The sequence below is a fragment of the Phyllostomus hastatus genome, unplaced genomic scaffold (assembly GCF_019186645.2).
Source record: "Phyllostomus hastatus isolate PE091 unplaced genomic scaffold, TTU_PhHast_1.1 phas_contig_5, whole genome shotgun sequence".
In the NCBI taxonomy this organism is placed as follows: domain Eukaryota; kingdom Metazoa; phylum Chordata; class Mammalia; order Chiroptera; family Phyllostomidae; genus Phyllostomus; species Phyllostomus hastatus.
Window position 1 is genome coordinate 6,641,317 of NW_025333897.1, and position 21,769 is coordinate 6,663,085.

Here is a 21,769-nt window from a genome sequence, read left to right on the forward strand (position 1 = left end):
AGGCACCCAGGGGGCTTGTGTCTTTGTGAGCCTTAGGGACGTCACTTCTGTCTTGCGGTTCTACCATGCTTATTGTGAGGCTTCTGTTCTCGAAGTCGCCACTTGACTGAAGATGGAGTTCTAGCTGTCATGTCCTTTTTTCAGAAGGGGAACAAGTAGGAAGCAGGGCAGAATTATCTTTAAGAAGCTCATCTGGAAACTGCACACAGCACCTCTCATTGGCCAGACTAAGTCATGTAGCCGTACCTGTGTAGCTACAAGAGAGGTGAGGAAATGTACTCTAGCTGGGGACATTGCCATCCCAATTAAAATTAGTGTTCTGTCAGTGAGGAAGAAGGGGTGAGTGTCTATCTGGTAGGCAGTTTGCCTTGTCTGCTGGTTTAGGAACAATGGGAAGCCACCAGAGGTTTGAGTTGATGACGATAAATGTTGTGTGAGATTGTGAAACACTTACTCAAAGGCATTTACTTAGTTATGTGCACACCAGTTTACTCATGTGAGGGAGATGATTACTAGATTGTTGAGGAACAGATTTAAAAACAGCCTTAAAAGAGAGAGAAAAAAACAGTACAGTCTGGGAATAGTGAAACCTACTGCCAAAAAACTTGTAAATTAGTCTGGTCATTCAGTTGTTCAGGCTACCTGGAAATGTCAGAAAAAGAAGTTGCTTGTTAATAATGGGCTTTCAAGAATATCTTTTTTTTTTTTCCAAGAATATCCTGAGCGATTAGCAGTGCAGCACGTGCTGTGGCTGTCTCAGTGTGATGTCTGCCAGGGTCCTCCCTTCAGCACTACCTCCATATTTAGACCAGATCTGTGCCATTTCCTACATCTGAATTTCTCAGGGTTGCAGGGCTGGTGGGTCTTAGGAAGCCCACTGCTATAGAGGGAAAGGAAGGAGGGTCCCCATTCAGAGTGTCCACCCCATGTGGGTTTGGAGTTTTAGGGTGGAAGGGTCCTTTACTTTTACAGAACCCCATTTCCCTGTGTTGTTGCCCCCTTCTCCTAGCAGCAGGGGATGCAGGATTGCTGAGCACACAGGCAACACTGGCTCTATAGGAGCTGCTCATGCTCACTTCTTCTGGCCTCTTCCAGGCTTGGGAGTGAAGACTGGGCAGAATTCTGTGAGCACAGCCAGGCTAGGGTCTGGCAGCCAATCTTTAGTAGAATCAGTGATCAACCCATTTCCTTGCCCTCAGGAAATCTCTGAGTTCTCTGGCCTTCTCCCCTGATGGGAAGTACATAGTGACGGGGGAGGTGAGTTGTGATCATAATTGAGTAGGTGGGGAGGGGTCTTGGGGCCATTCCTTCTGTCCTTACCAGGCCTGGGAAGTCCCTGAAATAGCTCCTTCCTGGGCCAGAAAAGCCTTGTTGCAGATGGGGGAGGTGGCTTTGGGTACATCCTGGGGCAATGCCAACTTCAGCCCTGCTAGCCCCTCTAGCCTGCCTGGTATAGAACCCAGCAGCAGTAACAGCCCCACCTTCCCTAGAACGGGCAGAGGCCTACTGTGCGAATCTGGGATGTGGAGGAGAAGAGTCAGGTGGCAGAGATGTTGGGCCACAAGTACGGCGTGGCCTGTGTGGCCTTCTCCCCCAATATGAAGCACATTGTGTCCATGGGCTACCAGCACGACATGGTACTCAACGTCTGGGACTGGAAGGTGAGCTGACTGGTGGGTGTGTGGGCTGGTAGCTGGCTGCCAGAGCATCCTGAGTCCCAGGCATGGGAAAAACTAAAGGAGATAACTTGGTAAAGTGCTCATTCATCCAGCAAATATTTTTTGAGCTCCTGATCGCTTTTAGGCACTTATTGAAGGGCATATGACAAGTTCTCAACTAGTGGAATGGATAATTATTTTTCTGTTGACCAGCTGTGGGTCTGTTTCCTGATCTGTGAAATAGATATTGTAGTATCCACCTGGTTGAATTGTGAGACTTCAGTGACTTGATATGGAACACTGTACACTGGAATAGCTGGAGGAGGACTTGGAGTCAGCAGAAGTGGGTACCAAGTCCTAGTTCTGTTCATAACTTGCTATGTGACCTTGAACATGTGATATCCCCCACTCTGAGCATGGCAGAGTGGGAGGAGAAGCACCTCCTTTATAGAGCTATTGAGGGATTCTATGAGCTTTGCTGTGAAGGGCTCAGCAGAGCCCAGAGTGAGAGCCCTATCGATGGCAGCTGTGAGTGTGTTATCCTTACCTCCCAGCTGTGGCTGTCCTCAATACCATGTGCAGGCTGTAGAGCTTAAACTCTTAGGGAGAGCTCTGGAACTTACTCTTACATGGGAACATTTCCAAGCCTCAGTCTCCTTTGTAGTGGGAATAAGAGTGCCACATGTAGGTTCTCCCATAAAGTGGCTTACTGGAGGGACCAAGGAAACAGACTTAGAGTCAGGGAGACTGGGCAGGGCTAAGGGCAAAGACTGAGAGCAATGGTCCAGTGGGGTGGGTGTTGGCATGAACTTTTCTGTAATGATTCTTCCAGAAAGATGTTGTGGTGGCTTCCAACAAGGTATCGTGCAGGGTGATCGCCGTCTCTTTTTCAGAGGACAGCAGCTATTTTGTCACAGTTGGCAACCGGCATGTGAGGTTCTGGTTCTTAGGAGTGTCCACTGAAGCAAAGGTAAGATTTTGTCCCTGCCACCTCACAGAGGCCTGGGGAGTAACTGTCAGGGACAGTGTGGATTCCTGTTTCTACCTGAGATATGGGGGCAGTGGTCTCAGACGCTGTCTGGCCTCTCAAGGGTCTGGCTTCTGCTCCTGGCCTGCTCTCTAGGTGCTGACTGGCAGGGCTTGCTAGAAAATCTCCCCATCGCATTCCCCTCCCTTGACCCTGGGGCCAGACCTCATTCCTGGACTGCTGCCTTCTAACCACTCTGCCTGGAAGTGTTTTCCATAGTTTCTTCCCTCCTCCTCCACTTGGAGGAGTTTCTTAGGTTCCTCCTGTTTAATTGTGTTGTTGCTCTGGTCATGAGAGACCCATCATGACATTGCTGGGGTCTAGGCTATGTGGACATTGTCTCATTGTGCCCTGCTATGCCTCCAGGTGACGGGGACTGTGCCCCTCCTAGGGCGCTCAGGTATCCTGGGTGAGCTGCACAACAATGTCTTCTGTGGTGTGGCTTGTGGCCGAGGTCAAATGGCAGGCAATACCTTCTGTGTGTCCTACTCGGGTCTTCTCTGCCAGTTCAATGAAAAGAGAGTGCTGGAGAAGTGGATCAATCTGAAGGTACCCGATCTTTCTGCTATCAATGGGGGAACCACTCTTTCCGTGACATGGTCCCCTGGGATGCTCAGCAATCTTTCTGCCTGGTAGTTGATCACACCAACCCTGCGTTTGACTTCAAGTTCTGCTTGTGCGACTCTGGTGAATGACTTTCCCTCTCTGAGCCTCAGTGTCCTCCTCTGTAAAAATGGAAACACTGCTGCCTACCTCACAGAGTCCATAAGGGAGTCACATGAGATAATATAGGTAAGGCATTTCACACAGTGCTTGGTACCCTGTGATGGGGTTGTCAGGTAAAGGTGACGATTGGTTTCCTCACCGTTTGATTCAGTTCACATTTCTCTTCTTCACTGAACACTCTTGACTGATAGGACAACTGTGCTTTTTTTAAAATGTAGGTATCATTGACTTAGTCATTTTCAGTCAAAAAAGACTTGACCAAAAACAACATTTTATTTATTTATTTTTAGACAGAGGGGAAGGGTGGGAGAAAGAGAGGGAGAGAAATATCAATGTGTGCTTGTCTCTCAGACACCCCCACCAGGGACCTGGCCCACAACCCAGGCATGTGCCCTAGACTGGGTATCAAACCAGCAACCCTTGGGTTCGTAGACTGGCACTCAGTCCACTGAGCCACACCAGCCAGGGCCAAAAACAATATTTAAACTAAAGGATCAGTAAATTGCAGAACCACTTCCCTTCAGGATCTGAGCATTCAAGTCCAAGCTGTCTTCCTATTCTCAGATTTGGATGCCCATTTGGCTGTCACGTCTGTTTTCCCTCCTTTTTTCTCGTCCTGCTCTTGTGACCAACGCACAGCTCATCTTTAGGGTTAATGGCATGGTGTCAGGCATATGGGACGAATTCTGAGTCTTTTCTGTCCTTCCTAGTTCCTTTTTTTTCTTGTTGGAATCCTCTTCCTGGAACTCCTGCAGCTTTCAAGCATGTCAGAAGCTTTTGACAGATAGACGCGTAGCACCTGAGCAGTTGTCATGAATGACTCATGAATTAAGTCTATAGATTTGGGAAAAAACTCCTCTAATCACTGTCCACAGTTCTGGCACTTCTTCCCTGTCTAGCTACATGTCATGGCAGTATAGACAGTCCTTCCTATATACAGTAACTTTATTCTATGCTGCTTTGAAGTATAATCTCAATGAAGTTGTTTTTAAGCAATAGGGAACAACATTTCAGCCCCAAATTTAATCCTGTTACTACAAGTGACCTATCTGAAATCATGGTCTACTGAATAGATATTTTCCACCCACAGCTGAATTCCTCTGTAGGTAGCAATGACAACTCTGTCCTAATCTGTGCCTCTGTCTACCTGCCGGCACGTTTCCTTCAATAGTGACCTTACGCTATAAGGTTTCTGATTTCAAAAACCTTAAAATGTACTAAGATGGGCTTCTTAGACCCAAGAAACTATAAGGCTGCTGTTCTGTCAGTCCCCATGTCCCTGAACTGGGCCACATGAAACACAAAGTCAACATTTGGGTCCCTTTTGCCCCCACAGGTCTCCCTCTCATCCTGCCTCTGTGTCAGCCAGGAGCTCATCTTCTGTGGCTGCACCAATGGGATAGTGCGCATCTTCCAGGCCCACAACCTACACTACCTTGCCAACCTGCCCAAGCCGCACTACCTAGGAGTGGATGTGGCCCAGGGCCTGGAGCCCAGGTACTACCCGGCAAGGGGAGGGAGAGGGGCCCACCCAGAATCTGTCTGCTGCTGTGCATCCACGCTTCTAGATCCATCTACACACTGGCCAGCCCTAGGCAAGGAGCAGGATACAGCTATAATGAGACAGCAACATTTCTGCCACCGTAAAGTCTTCAGTCCAGTGAGGGAGCTTAATGATAAACAAGTACACAAATAAGATAATTCTGGATAGTCATAAATGCTCTTGCAAAATAAAACAAACTCAGGAAGGAGAGTGGCTGGGAGTTGGGGCTGTATTGTTTGGGTGGCCAGGGGAAGCCTCTAGTGAGAAAGAGCCAGCTGTGTGGACAACTGGGTCCTGACAGCCAAGTAGAAAGGCCTTAAGGGGACAGCACACTGGTCCTGTTGTGTTGCCGGAAAACCTATGGGCTGTGTGGCTAGAGCCCAGTGTGCCAGGGGAGGGGGTGGAGTTGGGGCGGGGGGGAGAGTTGATGGGAGGCTGGTGGGAGGAGCTTGTAGTCTATTCTGGGGGCCATGGGCAGCTACTGGGTGTTTTAGGCATTGGCATTATGTGATTGGGCTTTGAGATTAGATCCCTCTGGCTGCCATGTTGAGAGTGAGTGGATGGGCTGCGCTGTGACATATTTTCCCTGTCATGTGAGTCATTTTTGGGGGGTGCGGGGAGCTACCTAACCAGGGGGTGCTGGGTGCCTGGGGTGGCCTCTTTGTAGATTGCAGGACACCACCTCCTGAGTGCCTTTTCTAATAGCCTGGCAGGGTGGGGGGGCTATTGGGTGTCTCAAAGGAAAGGGAGGGTTAGGTCAGCAACCCACAGACAGTGGTTTGTTGTAGTAGCCAGGCTACCCATCTCTGCCACCTTCTGCTTTGCTATGGGGCCTCAGGCAAGTCACTGTATCAACCTGTGCTTCAACCTCTTCCTCTGTAAAACAGAGAACCTACCTCTCATGGAAGTTGTGGGGATGATTCAGTGCAGAAAGTTCTCCGCCTGGCACACAGTGGGTGCTCAGTAAACTGTAGCCTTTGTAGGGAGGGCCAGGCCAGGGGACAACTCCCCTGCTCCCTTGCACAGAGATTTTTGGTGACGTGTGGTAGAGCCTATGAGAGAGAAAGCCTGAGATATGTGCCCATTGTCCTTCCATGCTCAGAGAGAGAGGACAGAGCTTGGGTTGGATGAAATGGGGGGAGAAAAATACAACAGGAGTTGAAAATTCAAATGCTCTTGGGGGCCAAGTGGAAGCTGTCACTTTACAACCTCTGTATTAGAAACAAAGCAAAGGAAGACGGAAGAAGGAAAAGTGGAGTTGGAGTGGGACAGATATGATGCAGACACTGGCCCGCAGTGTCTACGGCATTGTGGATGAGACGAGAGAAATTCACACGGACTATCCAGGCCTATGTAGAAAAAGGGACGGTGCAGCCACTCTCTCAAAAGGAGGTCGCCTTCACCCTTGCCTTGACAGGCATTTATTGGGTTCAATTTGCACATGAATACAGGGTATTTACATAAAGCTCATCAATCATTGTCAGGCAGAAATGATTAACCAACAGATAACATTCAAAGAACTCTGAGGGCTTATTCTGAGTCAGGGTCAGATAAAGGGCCATAAAACTTTGGGGAACAAACTCACTTCAAGCTTGGACCCTTATCATTTAAATTGAGGGCATTCTTAGCAAAGCAGGTTTCACAGGATTTTATGCATTCTTTCTTAGGCCTGATCACCCTGGGGAACCCGCCCTTTCCAGCACAGGGCCACACCCACCTCCAGCATTGTTTTAGGCTTAGGTCAAGCAGGGGAAGTAAGGCAACCAAGAGATTAGGAGACTTCTTGCAGACAGAATGAGGACTCAGGCTATGTCAAAGCTGAGGGGCGAGGGTCCATCACCCCCCCTTCTCCATAGCCCCCCAAGTCCTTCCCTGAGGGCCCTCTCGTGACCATGCCTGTCTTAGGTCATCCCCCCCTTGAGGAATCGTACCCGTCATTGGCTCACCGGTCAGGCACCGGAGGCCAGGCAGGATGAAATAAAGTGGGCAGAGGTGGTGTTCCTGCCAGGGGGATAAGCTTTGTCTCCTTAATGGCTTCTTGTCCTAAGGTCTTTTTACTCAGCCTTAGCCACGGGGGGGGCGTGCTACAGCTTCTGAAACCAGGCAGGGTGGTTCCCAACACAGATGGACCACCATGGCATTGACTTGAGGTAGCTCAAGTGTCTGTTACTACCCACAGTGACACTGATGGTGACTGATGACCTGTTGTTGTCTTGTTAGCTTCCTCTTCTGCGGGAAGGCAGAAGCAGTCTACCCGGATACAGTGGCACTGACCTTTGACCCCACCCACCAGTGGCTGTCCTGCGTGTATAAGGACCACAGCATCTATATCTGGGATGTCAAAGACATCAACAAAGTAGGCAAGGTGTGGTCGGAGCTCTTCCACAGCTCCTACGTGTGGAACGTGGAGGTGAGCCCCTCTCTGCCTCCCCAGCCCTTGCTCAGCTCCCATTTGAAGAAAGCTTCTGCAGAGTTTGGGGAACCCATTGGTTAGGCCATTCCTTCAAAATGGACTGCAGCTAAGTGCCAGGTCCTGTTCTAGGTGCTGAGGACACAACTAGGAGGGAAACTGACAAAAGTCCTTCCATCTTCTTTTTAAATATATCTTATTGACTATGCTGTTACAGCTGTCCCGTTTCCCCCCCTGCATTCCCCTCCACCCTGCACACCCTCTCCCACCCACATTCCCCCGCTTTAGTTCATGTCCATGCGTCATAAGTTCTTTAGCTTCTACATTTCCCATACTATTCTTGTCCTCCCCCCTGTCTATTTTCTACCTACCGTCTATGCTACTTATTCTCCGTACCTTTCCCTCCTCTCTCCTCCTCCCACTCCCCTCTTGCTAACCCTCCATGTGATCTCCATTTCTGTGGTTTTGTTCCTGTTCTAGTTGTTTGCTTAGTTTGCTTTCGTGTTTTTTGTTTGTTTGTTTGTTTGTTTTAGGTGTGGTTGTTAATAATTGTGAGTTTCCTGTCATTCTACTATGCATGTTTTTTATCTTCTTTTTCTTAGATAAGTCCCTTTAACATTTTATATAATAAGGACTTGGTGATGATGAACTCCTCTAACTTAACCTTGCCTGAGAAGCACTTGATCTGCCCTTCCATTCTAAATGATAACTTTGCTGGATAGAGCAATGTTGGATGTAGGTCCTTGCCTTTCATGACTTGGAATACTTCTTTCCAGCCCCTTCTTGCCTGCAAGGTCTCTTTTGAGAAATTAGCTGACAGTCTTATTGGCACTCCTTTATAGGTAATTGTCTCCTTTTCTCTTGCTGCTTTTAAGATTGTCTCTTTATCTTCAGGCTTGAGTAGTGTAATTTTGATGTTCCATGGTGTGTTCCTCCTTGGGTCCAACTTCTTTGGGACTCTCTGAGCTTCCTGGACATCCTGGAGATCTAATTCCTTTGCCAGATTGGGAAAGTTCTCCTACATTATTTGTTCAAATATGTTTTCAGTTTCTTCCTCTTCCTCTTCTCTTTCTGATACCCCTATGATTCAGATGTTGGAACGTTTAAAGATGTCCTGGAGGTTCCTAAACCTTTCCTCATTTTTTTAAAAAATTCTTGTTTCTTCATTTTTTTCTGGTTGAATGTTTCTTTCTTCTTTCTGGTCCACACCGTTGACTTGAGTCCCGTTTCCTTCCCATCACTGTTGGTTCCCTGTACATTTTCTTTTATGTCACTTGCATAGCCTTCACTTTTTCATCTAATTTGTGACCATATTCAACCAATTCTGTGAGCATCCTGATTACCAGTGTTTCGAACTCTGCATCTGATTGGCTGGCTATCTCTTTGTCACTTAGTTGTATTTTCTCTGGAGCTTCAAACTGTTTTTTCATTTGGGCCATTTCTCTCTCTCTCTCTCTTTGTCTTGGCATGCCTGTTATCATAGTAAGGGGTGGAGCGTTAGGTATTGGCCAGGGAGGGGTAACCCACATCACAGCTTTGTGGTGCTATATGTGGGGGAGGGGTTTGAGAGGCAACAGTGGTGCTTGCTCCACTCTCTGCTGGTTTTCAGTCACTTCCCCCGCTACCCACAAGCAAATTGGCCCCTTCTGGTGCTGATCCCAAGGTGGGGGGTGGGGGTGGAGGGTTGTGTACATTCTAGGACCCTGTTGGTCTCTCCAGTGAAAAAGTCCCGTGAGGCTGGGAGTTTCTCCCACTGCCACCTCAACCCCCACCGAGGTTTTCAATCAGAGGTTTGAGGCTTTATTTCTCCACACTGGAACCCTGGGTTGTTTCGGTCTGCATCGCTCCCTAGTTGTTCCTCCCGGTTTAATGTAGGACCGACCCAGTCCTTTAGCCGCCGCCTTGGGGTGCAAGTCCTCTCCACCCTGCCGCCCATCTCTGCCCCTCCTACCGGTCTGGGTGAATGTTTCTTCTTTAACTCCTTGGTTATCAAACTTCCATACAGTTTGATTTTCTGGCAGTTCTAGTTATATTTTGTTTTCAAACTTGTTGTTGTCCTTCTTTTGCTTGTGTGAAGAGGCAAAGTGTATCTACCTATGCCTCCTTCCTGGCCAGAACCCTTTATCCATTTTTAATTGAATTGTGTGTTTTTTGGTGTTGAGTTGTGTAAGTTCTTTATAAATTTGGATATTAACCCTTTATCACCTGTATCATTGGCAAATACTTTCTCCCATTTGGTGGGTTGTCTTTTTATTTTGTGGATGGTTTCCTTTGCTGTGCAAAAAACTTTTTTAGTTTGCTGTAGTCCCATATGTTTATATGTTTCATTTGTTTCTCTTGCCTATTTTTCACTTCTATAAATAGTTCTTTCTATTTTGTTCTTTTTCAGCCCTGCTTGGTTATTCTTGATAGTTTCTGGTTGGCTACTGACACTTTTTTTAAAAAGATTTTATTTATTTATTTTTAGAGAGAAGGGAAAGGAGAGAGAAAGAGAGGGAGAGAAACATCAATGTGTGTTTGCCTCTTGTATGCCCCATCTGAGGACATGGCCTGCAACCCAGGCATGTACCCTGACTGGGAATGGAACTGGTGGCCCTTTGCTTCACAGCCCGGCACTCCATCCAAACCAGCCAGGGCTGGCTGCTGGCGCTTTGAATATTGTCAGTGTTTTTGTATTTCTTTAAACACATAAGCATGGTTATTTTATACTCTGCCTGATAATTCCAATATTTGAAGCTAGCCTCTATTGTTTGTGCTGCTTCCTGTTCACGGTACCTTGTTTCTTTTTGTGTTTCGTGTGCTTCCATTTTCTTTGGAAATTTATTTGTGGGGATGTTTTACAGCCTGCGTTGATGATAGGTCATGGATCATGGATGATATATGGTAGCAATCTTTTGTCCCTTTTTGTTTATTTTTAATATAGAAAGCATTAAACTATGCTTCTTCATCTGCAATTTACATTTTTCCCACCATAATGTGACAGTATGTCATAGTGCTGTCATTGAAGTGGTCGTAATGAATTGCCCTTTGCCTTGATCTCTGGGAAATGTAGGTGTATCCTGAGCTTGAAGATCAGAGAGCTTGTCTACCATCAGGATCTTTTCTGACTTGTTCTTCAGATAACACCATTCGCTTCTGGAACATGGATAGCAACCCTGACTCTCCCTGGCAGAGAAACATCTTCAGTAATGTGAGTGCCTTCACTGTGAACCCTCTTTTAGGAACAACAAAGACCTACTTACAGCTAGAACACTGAGGCAGGAGGGAGTCTGATAGAATCTTGCTCTCAGGCTTGACTAGGGACAGGAACCAGGAACCAGTGCAAGTCACTTTCTGTTACCCTCTCTCTTGTTTCTCTCTGTCTCCCTCTGTTTCTACGTAGTGCAGGTCTCTCTACTAATCAGCAGCTGCTGTCCAGGTGTGTCTACACAGCCACTCTAGGCAACCTGACATACTCAACAGAAGAGAAGAGAAGTTCCTCCCAAGTCTTGAGCTGTAGCTCCTTGGCAGAGCTCTTTGGTTCATCAACCAAATCATGCAGAGGCTTCCCCTGTGTGGCTAGCTGCTATGGGTGGGGGTACTGACAGGACCCCAAAGACAGCCATAATGTGAGGCTGGGGAGGCACTATGCTGAAGAAGTGATTGGTAATGCAGGGAGTACATAGCAGGTACTCCTACTATGGTCAGGTCAGTAAAGGAGCTTCTCTGAGGAGCTGAAACCTGAATCATGCACTTATGATTCTGCAGACACTTATCAAGGTCTGTACTAGGTGGGTACATGCTGGGCACCGATCAGTGACTAAGACAGGCCCTTCTCCTGTACTTGTGGCACCCACAGGCTAGTGCAGGAGGCAGAGAGTGAACTAACAACCGCACGAGTTGTGATATAATCACAAACGTGGTAAGCGGCATGAAGGAAAATTGCAAATTGCTAGTAGGATATACAGGGCCCAGCACAAATAACACCCCTTTTTTATTACAAAATCATAGGCATGTAATTCTGTAATATAACATCACACTCAAACACCCCATGTGTTTGAGTAGGTGAAATGTTCAAATTAAAACTAAAAATTATTGCACCCATATTATTACCCTACCAACCACACTCAAGCAGGCTTTACTTCTGTGGGACCCTGTATCACAGAGTCATCTGATCTTATTTGTGGCATCAGGGGCAGCTTCCTGGAGGAAGAGACAACTAAGCTGAGAGGTGTGGAGCATTGGGAGGAGGAAAGAGGAGAGGGGAGAGTGCCCAATGCCAAAGGCACAGCTTGTGCAAAGGCCATGAGGTGGGAAAGAGCTTAGTGAGTTGGAGAACCTGAGAAGTCAGTGAGGCTGGAACAAGAAAGACCCTTAATGCAGGGAGTACATAGCAGGTACTCGTTTGCTATTCCCTTTGCACTGCCTGCCTCCACCCCCCGCCCGGCCCCACCGCCAATACTGCCATCTTTTCTTCTGTACCTGTGATATACGTGTTATATTTGGCTGCATGGGAAAGAAAACCCCCAAAACAAGAGGTAAAAGTTTGGCTTTCTGACTCATAAAAATCATCTAGATGTAACCAGTTCAGACTCCTGGGGCAGGTGCAGGAAGGCTCCAAGAGCCTTCTAACTCTCCACTCTGCCGTTTTGAAGGATGGTCCCTATGTCCACCATCCAAAATGGCTGTCAGAGTTCCAGTTATCACATCAGAGAGTCTCAGACCGCGGGAAGGAAGCAGAAGGGTTCCCACTTGCCTTACATGTCACTGACCAGACTTTATTCACAGATCCTCATCTAGCTGCAAGGGAGGCTGGGAAACATAGTTATTATCCTTAGTGGTGAACCTCCCAGGTCAGAATTGGAGTTCTGTTACTAACGAAGAATGGGAGACTGGCTCTTGGGATACAAAATTACAGAGGTGTTTCAGACCTTCTCACTGTACTGACTTCAGCCCTTTCCTTCCTGCAGACCCTACTGAAGGTAGTGTATGTAGAGAATGACATTCAGCATCTGCAGGATATGTCACACTTCCCAGACCGGGGGAGTGAGAATGGGGCACCTATGGACATGAAAGCCGGAGTACGAGTCATGCAAGTCAGTCCTGATGGCCAACACTTGGCTTCAGGTGACCGAAGTGGAAATCTGAGGCAAGTGGGCTCCAGTGGGTGTCTAGTGTCCACCTCCCAGCTTGGGCTCGTGGATACTCAGGCTGGTGGGGAGGAACCCTGGCCTTTGTACCTGCAGCTACTCATTGGGAACAAGGGGCTGTGAGTAGCAATCCTGTAATCAGCCACCCCTGAGAACTTAAGCAGAGAGTCTTCCAGAAGGGCTAACTAAGGTGAGGGTGGGTGGGTACTGGGACCTCAACAGCTGAGGCATGCGAACTTTGCCTACAGAGTAGGCAGGCAAATTTGCATGACTCTAGGACAGGGTAACACTTTACCAGCCATGTGGTGCCCCTGCCAAACCATCAGAGAAGATGCCAGCTGGAGCTTGTGGAGTCCTGGTAGGCCTGGGTGAGGAGCCAGGTGGATGGGACATTTGAGAGCAGAGGTCTTTCAAGATGTTACAATAGATGCTGACAGCATATGAGCCCTGTCACAGGGACCGGGTTTAAGTGGATGAATGACAGCTGTGACCACCTGGCACTGGGGCTGTTGAGGGATGGAAAGGACCAGGGGGAACTGGAGAGCATGCCCTCAAAGTTGTCATGTGTCCTCATTGTCCAAGAAGAGCAGAAAGTGCAGGGGGGTTTTTTTTCCCCCGTGAAAATTCTGTGGTTTTTAAAATGCTGACAACTGTTTTGATATCAATCACTGCACAAGGCAAACCGAATGTGTCAACGGGCTGCTCCCACTGATAGCACCCTGCCTTGAATGGTGAAAGCAGCAACAAGGGCTACATGGGCATAGCACTCTTTCCCCAGGCTGGGCACTGGCCTGATACTATGTGTATCTCAACCACTTTAGTCGCCTCACTGACCCTCCGATGTAAGTGCTGCTATCAGCTCCATTTTCATGTGGGTTAATTGAGGTAAGAGGAGCTAAGTAACTAGGCACAGGCAGAGAGCAGAGAAACTGGGATGGTTCTCTCTCATTTCAACCCTGGATGACGTCTTGCTGTTTGCTTTCCCTTGGAGAGAACGAGAAAAGTCTAGATTTGAGACTAAGAATGACAGATTGGAATTAGATGTTCCCACCCTTAGGTCCTATTCTTGAGTATGCCCTCTGACCCCTGACCCCTGACCCCTGCTCCCCTCCCCCTCCCCAGGGTTCACTTGTGAAACAGTGCTGCCCTAACCCTTGTTCTCCCCAGAGGACTGTCCTAGACCTGGCCCATGGAGCCCCTGAGGTACTCCCAGCTTTGGCACTGCTTCCTTTAAGATGGCAGGTTTCTAGATGATAACAGTGGTTCGGTATCTCTAAACTACTTCCTGATGTCACCTACCTGGCAGTGGCAGAGTGCCTGGGTGGGAGCGGGGCTGGGAGGGCCCTGCGAGAAGGGTATAGTGGGTGGTGTGTGTCTCCTAGGATCCATGAGCTGCACTTCATGGATGAGCTGGTCAAGATGGAGGCCCACGATGCTGAGGTGCTATGCCTGGAGTACTCCAAGCCTGAGACTGGTGAGCCCCTGGCAGGGCGACAGGGGGGTGGGGGCAGGGGAATGGCCCCCCTGACAGAGCCATAGGGAGGGGTAGTTGGTATCTGCTAGGGCTGTGAGTGACAGCTAGAAGTCCTGTGTTTAGTAAGGGCCCCTGTCTCTGGACCCTGGGACCAAGGTGACTAGGACTCCAGAAAGCAAGACACTGGCAGGCAGGACTGCACTGGACTTACCCTGGTGCCCAGTGCCCTGAACAGAGCACAGGCTAAAGAGGTGGGTGTCGAAGGAGCGAATGTATGAACGAGTTCATCCTCTGCTAGGGAAGGTAGATTGACAGTGAAACTTGTATAATGCCTACAGAAAAATTACAAGAATATTATAGTGAATACCCACATGCTCTTTACCCAGATCCCCCACATTTTTCTTCTTTTAAAACCTATCTCACCCTGTGACCTGTGTAATGAGTTTATCTGCTTCTCCTCTCTCCATCTGTGTGTGCGTGCGTGCGTGCGTGCGTGCGTGTGTGTGTGTGTGTACATACACGCACATAAGACGATACATTCTTTTCTTTTCATTTGCTGAACTATTTGAATGTAAATTGCAGGCATGATGCCTGTTCACCCTGAAATGCTTTTGTCAGCATTTCCTCGGAATGGGGACAACTGTTTACATGACCACGGGGCTTATCAAATGTGGGAATTTTACTTTGATGCTATGCCGTCGTCTGTCTTTATGGTCCTTACACTTTGCCAGTTGTCCCAATATTGTCCCTTTAGCACCTGTGTTTTTCCAGTCCATGTTCACACTTTAGTTGTCCTGGCTCTTTTGTCACCTTTATCCTGGAACATTTCCATACACTTAATTTGTCTTTATGACTTTGGCTTTCTGCAGAGTGTAGACCAGTCATTTTATAGAATTTCCTTCAGTTTTGGTTTGTCTGTTTCTTTTCCCCATAATCTGATTTCAATGACACAGTCTCGGTAGGCACATAACAGAGGGAGAGCTATGTCCTCATATGTTAATGATCTTTCCCATGCTCTTCTTTCCTTCTTCCTTCCTCCACACCCCCTGCCCCACTAAATTTTCCTTAAATTTCTCTTCATTCAGTATGCCTTTCCTGAGTGCCCTTCCACCTCAGGTCATATGTTAGGCCTCAGAAGTACCAGGTGACGAGTGTAGGCACTGCCTGAGGGGGCAAGCAGGGAAGTCCTAGGGGTAGAAGGAAGTGGGGCAGTGGGTAGGTAATCAGCAGGGCCCAGACAAGGCCCCTGCAGCCAGAGCTCAGAGAGTGAAGGGGGCAGTGTTTTCAGGAGGCGGAGAAGTTGGCAGGACTTCACATGGCATGCCAAGGAATTGGACTTGGTAGGAAGCAGTGCTGGGCTCTGCTAGGATGTCTGCTGTGGGCACGAGTGAAGGAACGTCCAGGTGTACCTGAAGATTAGTGCTCCCTGAACTGCTGGCATGGGATGTGAAATGCCAGGGTTTGGGGGCTCTGGAGAAAGATTACACAGAGCTGAGGGAGTGCGCCCCTTCTGGGTTTGGAGCAAGCTAGCGGAAATTATGGAACCAAAGACCCCTTCTTCAAGACTTGGAAAGCTTGGCTGTGCTGCTCTCCAGGAGGCCAATGCATCATGTAGCCTCCGGGGAACCCAGGGCCACTCTCTCCACTCACAGGGTTGACCTTGCTGGCCTCGGCCAGTAGGGATCGACTGATCCATGTGCTGAACGTGGAGAAGAGCTACAACCTGGAGCAGACCCTGGATGACCATTCCTCCTCCATCACGGCCATCAAGTTTGCAGGTGAGCCCCTTCCTTTCCGCTTCCAGCACCTTCCTGGATGTGTTCCTTTGCAACAGTAAAAACTCTCTTGAGCTTAAACAAAAAAAATGGGAGAAGCAAGCTCTGGATTGGGGCACAGCTGGATCCAAAGGTTGAAGTTTTTAAATTATCAGGACTCTCTCCTCTGTTAGCTGTGCCTTTCTCTGGAGGACAGGATCTTGATTGTCACTGGGCCACTGGAAAGAGATTTCCCCTTTTCCTATTCATTTTGGCCAAAACTGGGAGCTGACTTTCCTTTTGCAGGTTTGAGGCACCTGCTCTTTCCAGAAGAGTTAGCAGTGCCAGGGCTTTGGGGTGTTCTCTTTGGCCAGGTTCTGGTGCCCAGCCACCGCCTACCTCCACTCCTGATCTAGGAGGACTGGCATTAGATGAGTGCTGGTCCCCCGAGAGAAATCAAGGTGCCGGTCTTGTGAGAGGGCAGGATCTTGTGAGAGGGCACCGGTGGCTTGGCAGAAAATAGGTGGCAGTGACCATTGCTGGAGGCCAATTCTTTGCTGGGGTATTATCCTTGTGCCATCCCAGCAGTTATCCCCTTCTTTACCCCATGTTACAGCCAGAGTCACACAGCTAGTAGGTACAGGCCTAGGATCTTACCTAAGGCTGTTCTCCAAAGTCTGCGCTCCACCAAGTCATCCAAGGGATTCCTCCAAGAATGAAAAGATTCAGTATGTAGATCCCTGGCCCTAAGGGTTCCCCAAGGGGAGGCAAGGCAGGCCCTGTGGGGTGCAACTGATCAGAACCCAAGAACATGTTCAAAACTATATTTAAGAAGATTATATTCATGGGAAGAATAATACATTCGTGCATGGTAAGTTCTTGACTGTGAAGCATTTTTCACATATAGTTTTGTGACTGAGGATGTATTAATGTCTCTTGGACGTTACTCCAAGAGACTCCATGTCTCTACTCCCTGCCCGGCCTCTCGCTGGCTAAGGTGATAGGGAGCTGGGGAAAAAATAAGTTAACAGTGTTTGATGTGTCTCGATGAAGGCCTAACAAAAGTTGATCGGCTAAAACTTCTCAGACATCCTTAAAGACCTATTTGGCCCTGGCCTGTGCCCCGGTGGGTTGGAGTGTCATCCCGTGACTGAAGGGTTGCAGGTTTGATTCCCGGTTGAGACACATAGCTAGGTTGTGGGTTCCATCCCTGGTCTGGGCTCATACCTAGGGTGCGAATTCAATCCCTGGTCCAGGCACGTGCAATCCTCCATTTGGGCTGTCTCACATTGATGTTTCTCTCTCTCCCTTCCTAAACAATGGAAAAGTGTCCTGGAGTGAGGATAAATAGCAATAACAATAACAATAACAATAATAATAATAACTTTTTAAAAAGCTGTTCATTCATTCCATCAGCTAGAAGGAGTTAGAGCAAATCTGGCAGTTTGGCCCCAGGGACGTCACCTTTAACGGATGGTCTAGATCCAGGAGAGGTGGTGACTGTCCCAGGGGGTGGCCCCGAAGTTGGTCCTTTAGGGCACCTTCTGAAGGGTATAGGCCTTCATTAGAGCCCCAGCCAGCCTGAGAGGATGCAGCTCCTAAATCCGGCTCCTGATTGCTTTGCTCTGCTGGGCTGGCTCACTTGGGGGTTATGCTCAAAACAGTGATAGTCAGCATAAACTGGGCACCCGTCAGTCCAAACCTATCTGAAGCTGCCCTGCTAAATAAGGACTGAGGCTTTTAACTTTTCTGTGCAGCGTATCCAGAAAGTGAATACAGAACATAGGTTACCGAATACAGTCATGCACCACGTGACGTTTTGGTCACTGACAGGCTGCCTGTACTAAGGTGGTCCCATGACATTATAGTGTAGCTGAAAATTTTCTATCACCTAGTGACGTCGTAGCCGACGTAATGTCACAGTGCAACACGGGCCATAGTACTCATGTGTTTATGGCAATGCCAATGCAAGCAAACTTGTGCTGTCAGTCATACAAAAGTATATCACGTATGATTGCATACAGTACATAATACTTGATAATAATAATAACCAAATATGTTACTGATTCATGTATTTACTATGCCTCTAATCATTATTTTAGCATGTACTCTTTCTACTTATAAAACAAAGTTTGCTATAAAACAGTGTGGTGTGTTACACTTGCAGCAACCTCATCATCTCGTATTTACTGAGTCTCTTGACCCTATCATTTGCTCTAGCGCTTGATTTCATCTTGTGTTGTCTTGTGCAGTGACGTGCCATACAGGCTCGTAGCCTAGGAGCAATGGGCTATTCCATATAACCTAGGTATGTTATATGGACGCTCTCCCGTCTAGGTTTGTGTAAGTGCGCGCTGTGACATTATCCCAACACCAAAATCGCCTCATGACACATTTCTCAGAACACGTCCCCATTGGTAAGTGGTGCCCGACTGTAACACAGTGAACACCACATCAAGGCTTACGGTCAGTAGGTATGAGCTGGAACACACACACCCATATTTGTTTATAGCCAGCAACTGTTAGAATTATTTGTGGTCCTAACATTGCTAAATGCTTGGATCTACCAGGTTAAGAAGCAAAACATTACCAGTAACTTACAGGCCCTCTCTGGGTCTCTGCCTCTCCCTCACAGGGCTCACTCCCCTCTGTGAGCCAGTGACTCCTGCTCGAGCAGCATCCTAACTTGCATGTCATGCCTGGGCTCTCTCAAACGCCTTCTCATGAAGGAGCAGCATCTGTTGTACTAAGCTTCTAAATATTTATTTTGTCTTTTCGTTTTCACCACAACTCTGTGAGGTATGTGTACTGTTATTCTTACTCTATAAAGAAAGAAGAAGAAGAAAAAGAAGAAAAGTGCTTACCAGGTAGCAGCCACTGTTTAAGGGTTTCACACAATTTCTTGAGGCAGGGGCTGTTGTAGGCCCATTATACAGGCAGGAAGCTGAGGTTCAGAGAAGAAGCTGGTTTCAGAGCACAGTGTTTAACCAGAGAATGCCTGGCTTCAGTCCTGGCCCTGTGCTGACTCTCTGTGCACCCTGGGGCAAGGACTGTGTGACTCAGCCCCTGGGTCGCATTTGTGCGATGAAGTGGCTAGTGAGCAGTCAGGAAGAGGGAGGCACAGGCAGTGCAGGGCCTGGCCTGAGGGATGTGTGGGTGTTCTGATCATGATCGCATGAGCCTCCCAGTGTCTGCCTGTCTAAGACATGCAGCCCCTTCTGTCCCCCTTGGCCTTCGTTTCCCTTTCAGCCCTTGCTCTGCAGGGGCCTCCCTTGCAAGTGCTCCATCTGTACTTCCTCACACACACAGCTCACATCTTACAGACTCCCTACGTGCACCCGGCATCCACCTCACCTCTGGGAAGCCCTCCCTGAACCCCAGCTGAGTTCCCTTGCAGTGGTGGCCCAGCCCTACGTAGTACACTGCTGCTTCCTCTTCCAGGCAACAGAGACATCCAGATGATCAGCTGTGGGGCTGACAAGAGCATCTACTTTCGTAGTGCCCAGCAGGTAGTGTGGGGTGGCCCTCTTGGGAGCTGGGGTAGGGGGATGCTTGTCACAGCTGTCCTTTGAGGGTCCTGCCTGCCCTGCCAGGGCTCAGATGGGCTCCACTTTGTCCGCACCCACCATGTGGCAGAGAAGACCACCTTGTATGACATGGACGTTGACATTACCCAGAAGTACGTGGCTGTGGCCTGCCAGGACCGCAATGTGAGGTGAGGAGCTGCCCTGGGCCCTTCGTCAGCCTGGCCTGGGCTGCTTTCTGAGTGGGGCCTGTATAGGACCTAGCTGAGTCTGTCTTCTCGTGCACTGTCTGCTCTCTTTCCCCGTGCTCATCTGGTCCCTGAGAGGCCGAGTGACTGGAGGGACCCAGCAGGTGTTTCTTAGGAGCTGGTTTCACCTGGGCATAGCCTCCAGATCAGCAGAGGGTTCCTTCTGTCTCTCCAGAAGCCTATGGGGGGTGACTGAGAGGCACGGATGTGGCTCATAAACTTATTCACTCGCCTACATTACCCAAGCACCTGTTTGGGATGGACAATGCAGGAGTAACAGCAGTGAGCAGGGCAGCCCCAGGCCCTGCCTTCACAGAGCCCATAGTCCAGTGGAGGAGAGATGGACACTTCACCAGAGAGTGACAACTTGGAGTGGTCAGGGCTGGGATGGGGATAGACCAAGGGGTGGGGGGCCCTGGGGCAATACTTGACCCTACCTCTGCTTAATGGAAGGAATGTCTGAGCTGAGACTCTGAAGGCCACAGAGGATTGAGCCAATGGCGGGGGGGCGGAGTATGTAAAGGACATGGCATGTGCAAAGAGGTTCTCCACCTCCTTCAACAGCTCATTCAAATTGGGTGCCAGGCACTCAGCTCACTCTGTGGCAGGGGAGGTGGACATTAATTCCAACAGATACCCTAATGCATCATTTCCATGACCTGAGCCTGAGATGGTGTCTCATTCTCTGAGATAGGGTTTCAGTCCAGCCATCAGATGGGGAATAAGAGGTGGCAGTGGCCTTCTAGGGGCGAGGACGGGGGTGGGTGGGCAGCTCCATGTTGGTCATGTTCTGTAACCACCTCCCCAGAGTCTACAACACCATGAATGGAAAGCAGAAGAAGTGCTACAAGGGCTCCCAAGGCGATGAAGGGTCCCTGCTGAAGGTGAGGGCCCAGGGCCCCTGGGGTGAAAACTATACACGGACCCCCACACAAGTCTTCCCTTTGTGTCTGCTGTCCTGGTGAGCCGCCTTAGACCTGGGTCCTCCTTGGCACCTGATTAAAGGATCACATGCTGGCCAGCCACCCACTCTGGCCTCGCTGACCAAGGATGCTCAGGAGCTAGGGGGTGGCCCAGACTGCTTCACCTTTATTTACTGAGTCCTCCTCTAGGTGGAGCCATTTTAAGTGGTTTCCATTCTGAGTGGCAACAGAGTATGGTGGGAAAACTCAAAGAGTCCTGGGCTCCCTTGCCAGGCTTGTCTCTTGCCTGTGTTATCCAGGCCAAGGCAGGGACCTTCTCAGAGCCTCTGGACTAACTGAGAGTTCAGGCTCCAGGGTCAGAATGCCCCCCCCCCACCCCCGCCCCCCCGCACAGCTCTGTCTCAGGCTGACTGTGACCCCAGGCAAGCGTCGCCTCTCCAGTCTGGTTCATCATCTGTAAAATGCAAGTACCAAGAGTTTCTGTCATAGGGTTGTCGTGTGGAGGAAACAAGTTACACACATACAGTGCTTAGCACAGGGCCTGGCTGCCATCAGTACCATTGTTGTATATGTTAGGTTTTTTTACCTGTGCGGTGGGAGGCAGGAGTTCCTACCGTACCAAGGGTGTGTTTGTGAGGGCTCTCTGGGATGAGCCCATGTACCAAGTGTCCAGCTCAAGGGTGGTCCTCAGTCAGTGGGGACTGGGAATTTTGACTTGGGCCTCACCATAGAGAAAAAGCAGGCAGCATAAAGCATCACTGGCATTCTCTCCTTGGCAGGTCCACGTGGACCCCTCAGGCACCTTCCTAGCCACAAGCTGCTCTGACAAAAGCATCTCAGTGATTGACTTTTACTCGGGCGAGTGCATTGCCAAGATGTTTGGCCATTCTGGTGGGTGTGCCTCCCTGCTTGGGACATCTCCTCACCCACCCCCACACAGCCTTCTGACTCAGAAGGTCAGCGCAGCTTCTCTGTTCTGTTTCTAGACATCGTCACCGGCATTAAGTTCACCTACGACTGTCGTCACTTGATCACAGTATCAGGAGACAGGTGGGAAAGGCCTAGAGGCTGCCCCTGGCTGGCCTCCCTCTGGGAATGCGTTTCATCTGCACTGTAGGGAGAGCAGGGGCTTAGACCCTGGCAACACCAGGCTTACAACCTGTCTGCACAGAGAGCTCTTCGGAGTGTTCCAGCTTTCTCTCTCCTTGGACAGCAAGCACCTTGGCATCACAGCCAGCCCTGAGTTCAAATCCCAGATTTGCTGCTTATTTACTTGTGACCTTGAGCAGGTCATTTCCCCTCCCTGAGCTTCAGTTTGTTCCTTTGTAAGAGGGTTGATACCATTTACCTTGA

At 49.0% G+C, this 21,769-nt stretch overlaps 1 protein-coding gene across 1 annotated transcript in view; it reads left to right on the plus strand.

The window, feature by feature from the left end:
• LOC123823631 (WD repeat-containing protein 62-like) overlaps positions 1-21,769 on the plus strand; it is a 41,908-nt gene that overhangs the window by 7,170 nt on the left and 12,969 nt on the right. The window contains 15 exon segments of the mRNA XM_045846549.1: positions 1,200-1,257; positions 1,491-1,661; positions 2,491-2,628; positions 3,052-3,234; positions 4,748-4,908; positions 7,175-7,364; positions 10,417-10,554; positions 12,314-12,492; positions 13,876-13,967; positions 15,620-15,745; positions 19,163-19,230; positions 19,315-19,436; positions 20,302-20,377; positions 21,196-21,307; positions 21,403-21,466. Coding sequence (XP_045702505.1) covers positions 1,200-1,257; positions 1,491-1,661; positions 2,491-2,628; positions 3,052-3,234; positions 4,748-4,908; positions 7,175-7,364; positions 10,417-10,554; positions 12,314-12,492; positions 13,876-13,967; positions 15,620-15,745; positions 19,163-19,230; positions 19,315-19,436; positions 20,302-20,377; positions 21,196-21,307; positions 21,403-21,466 — 1,878 coding nt within the window.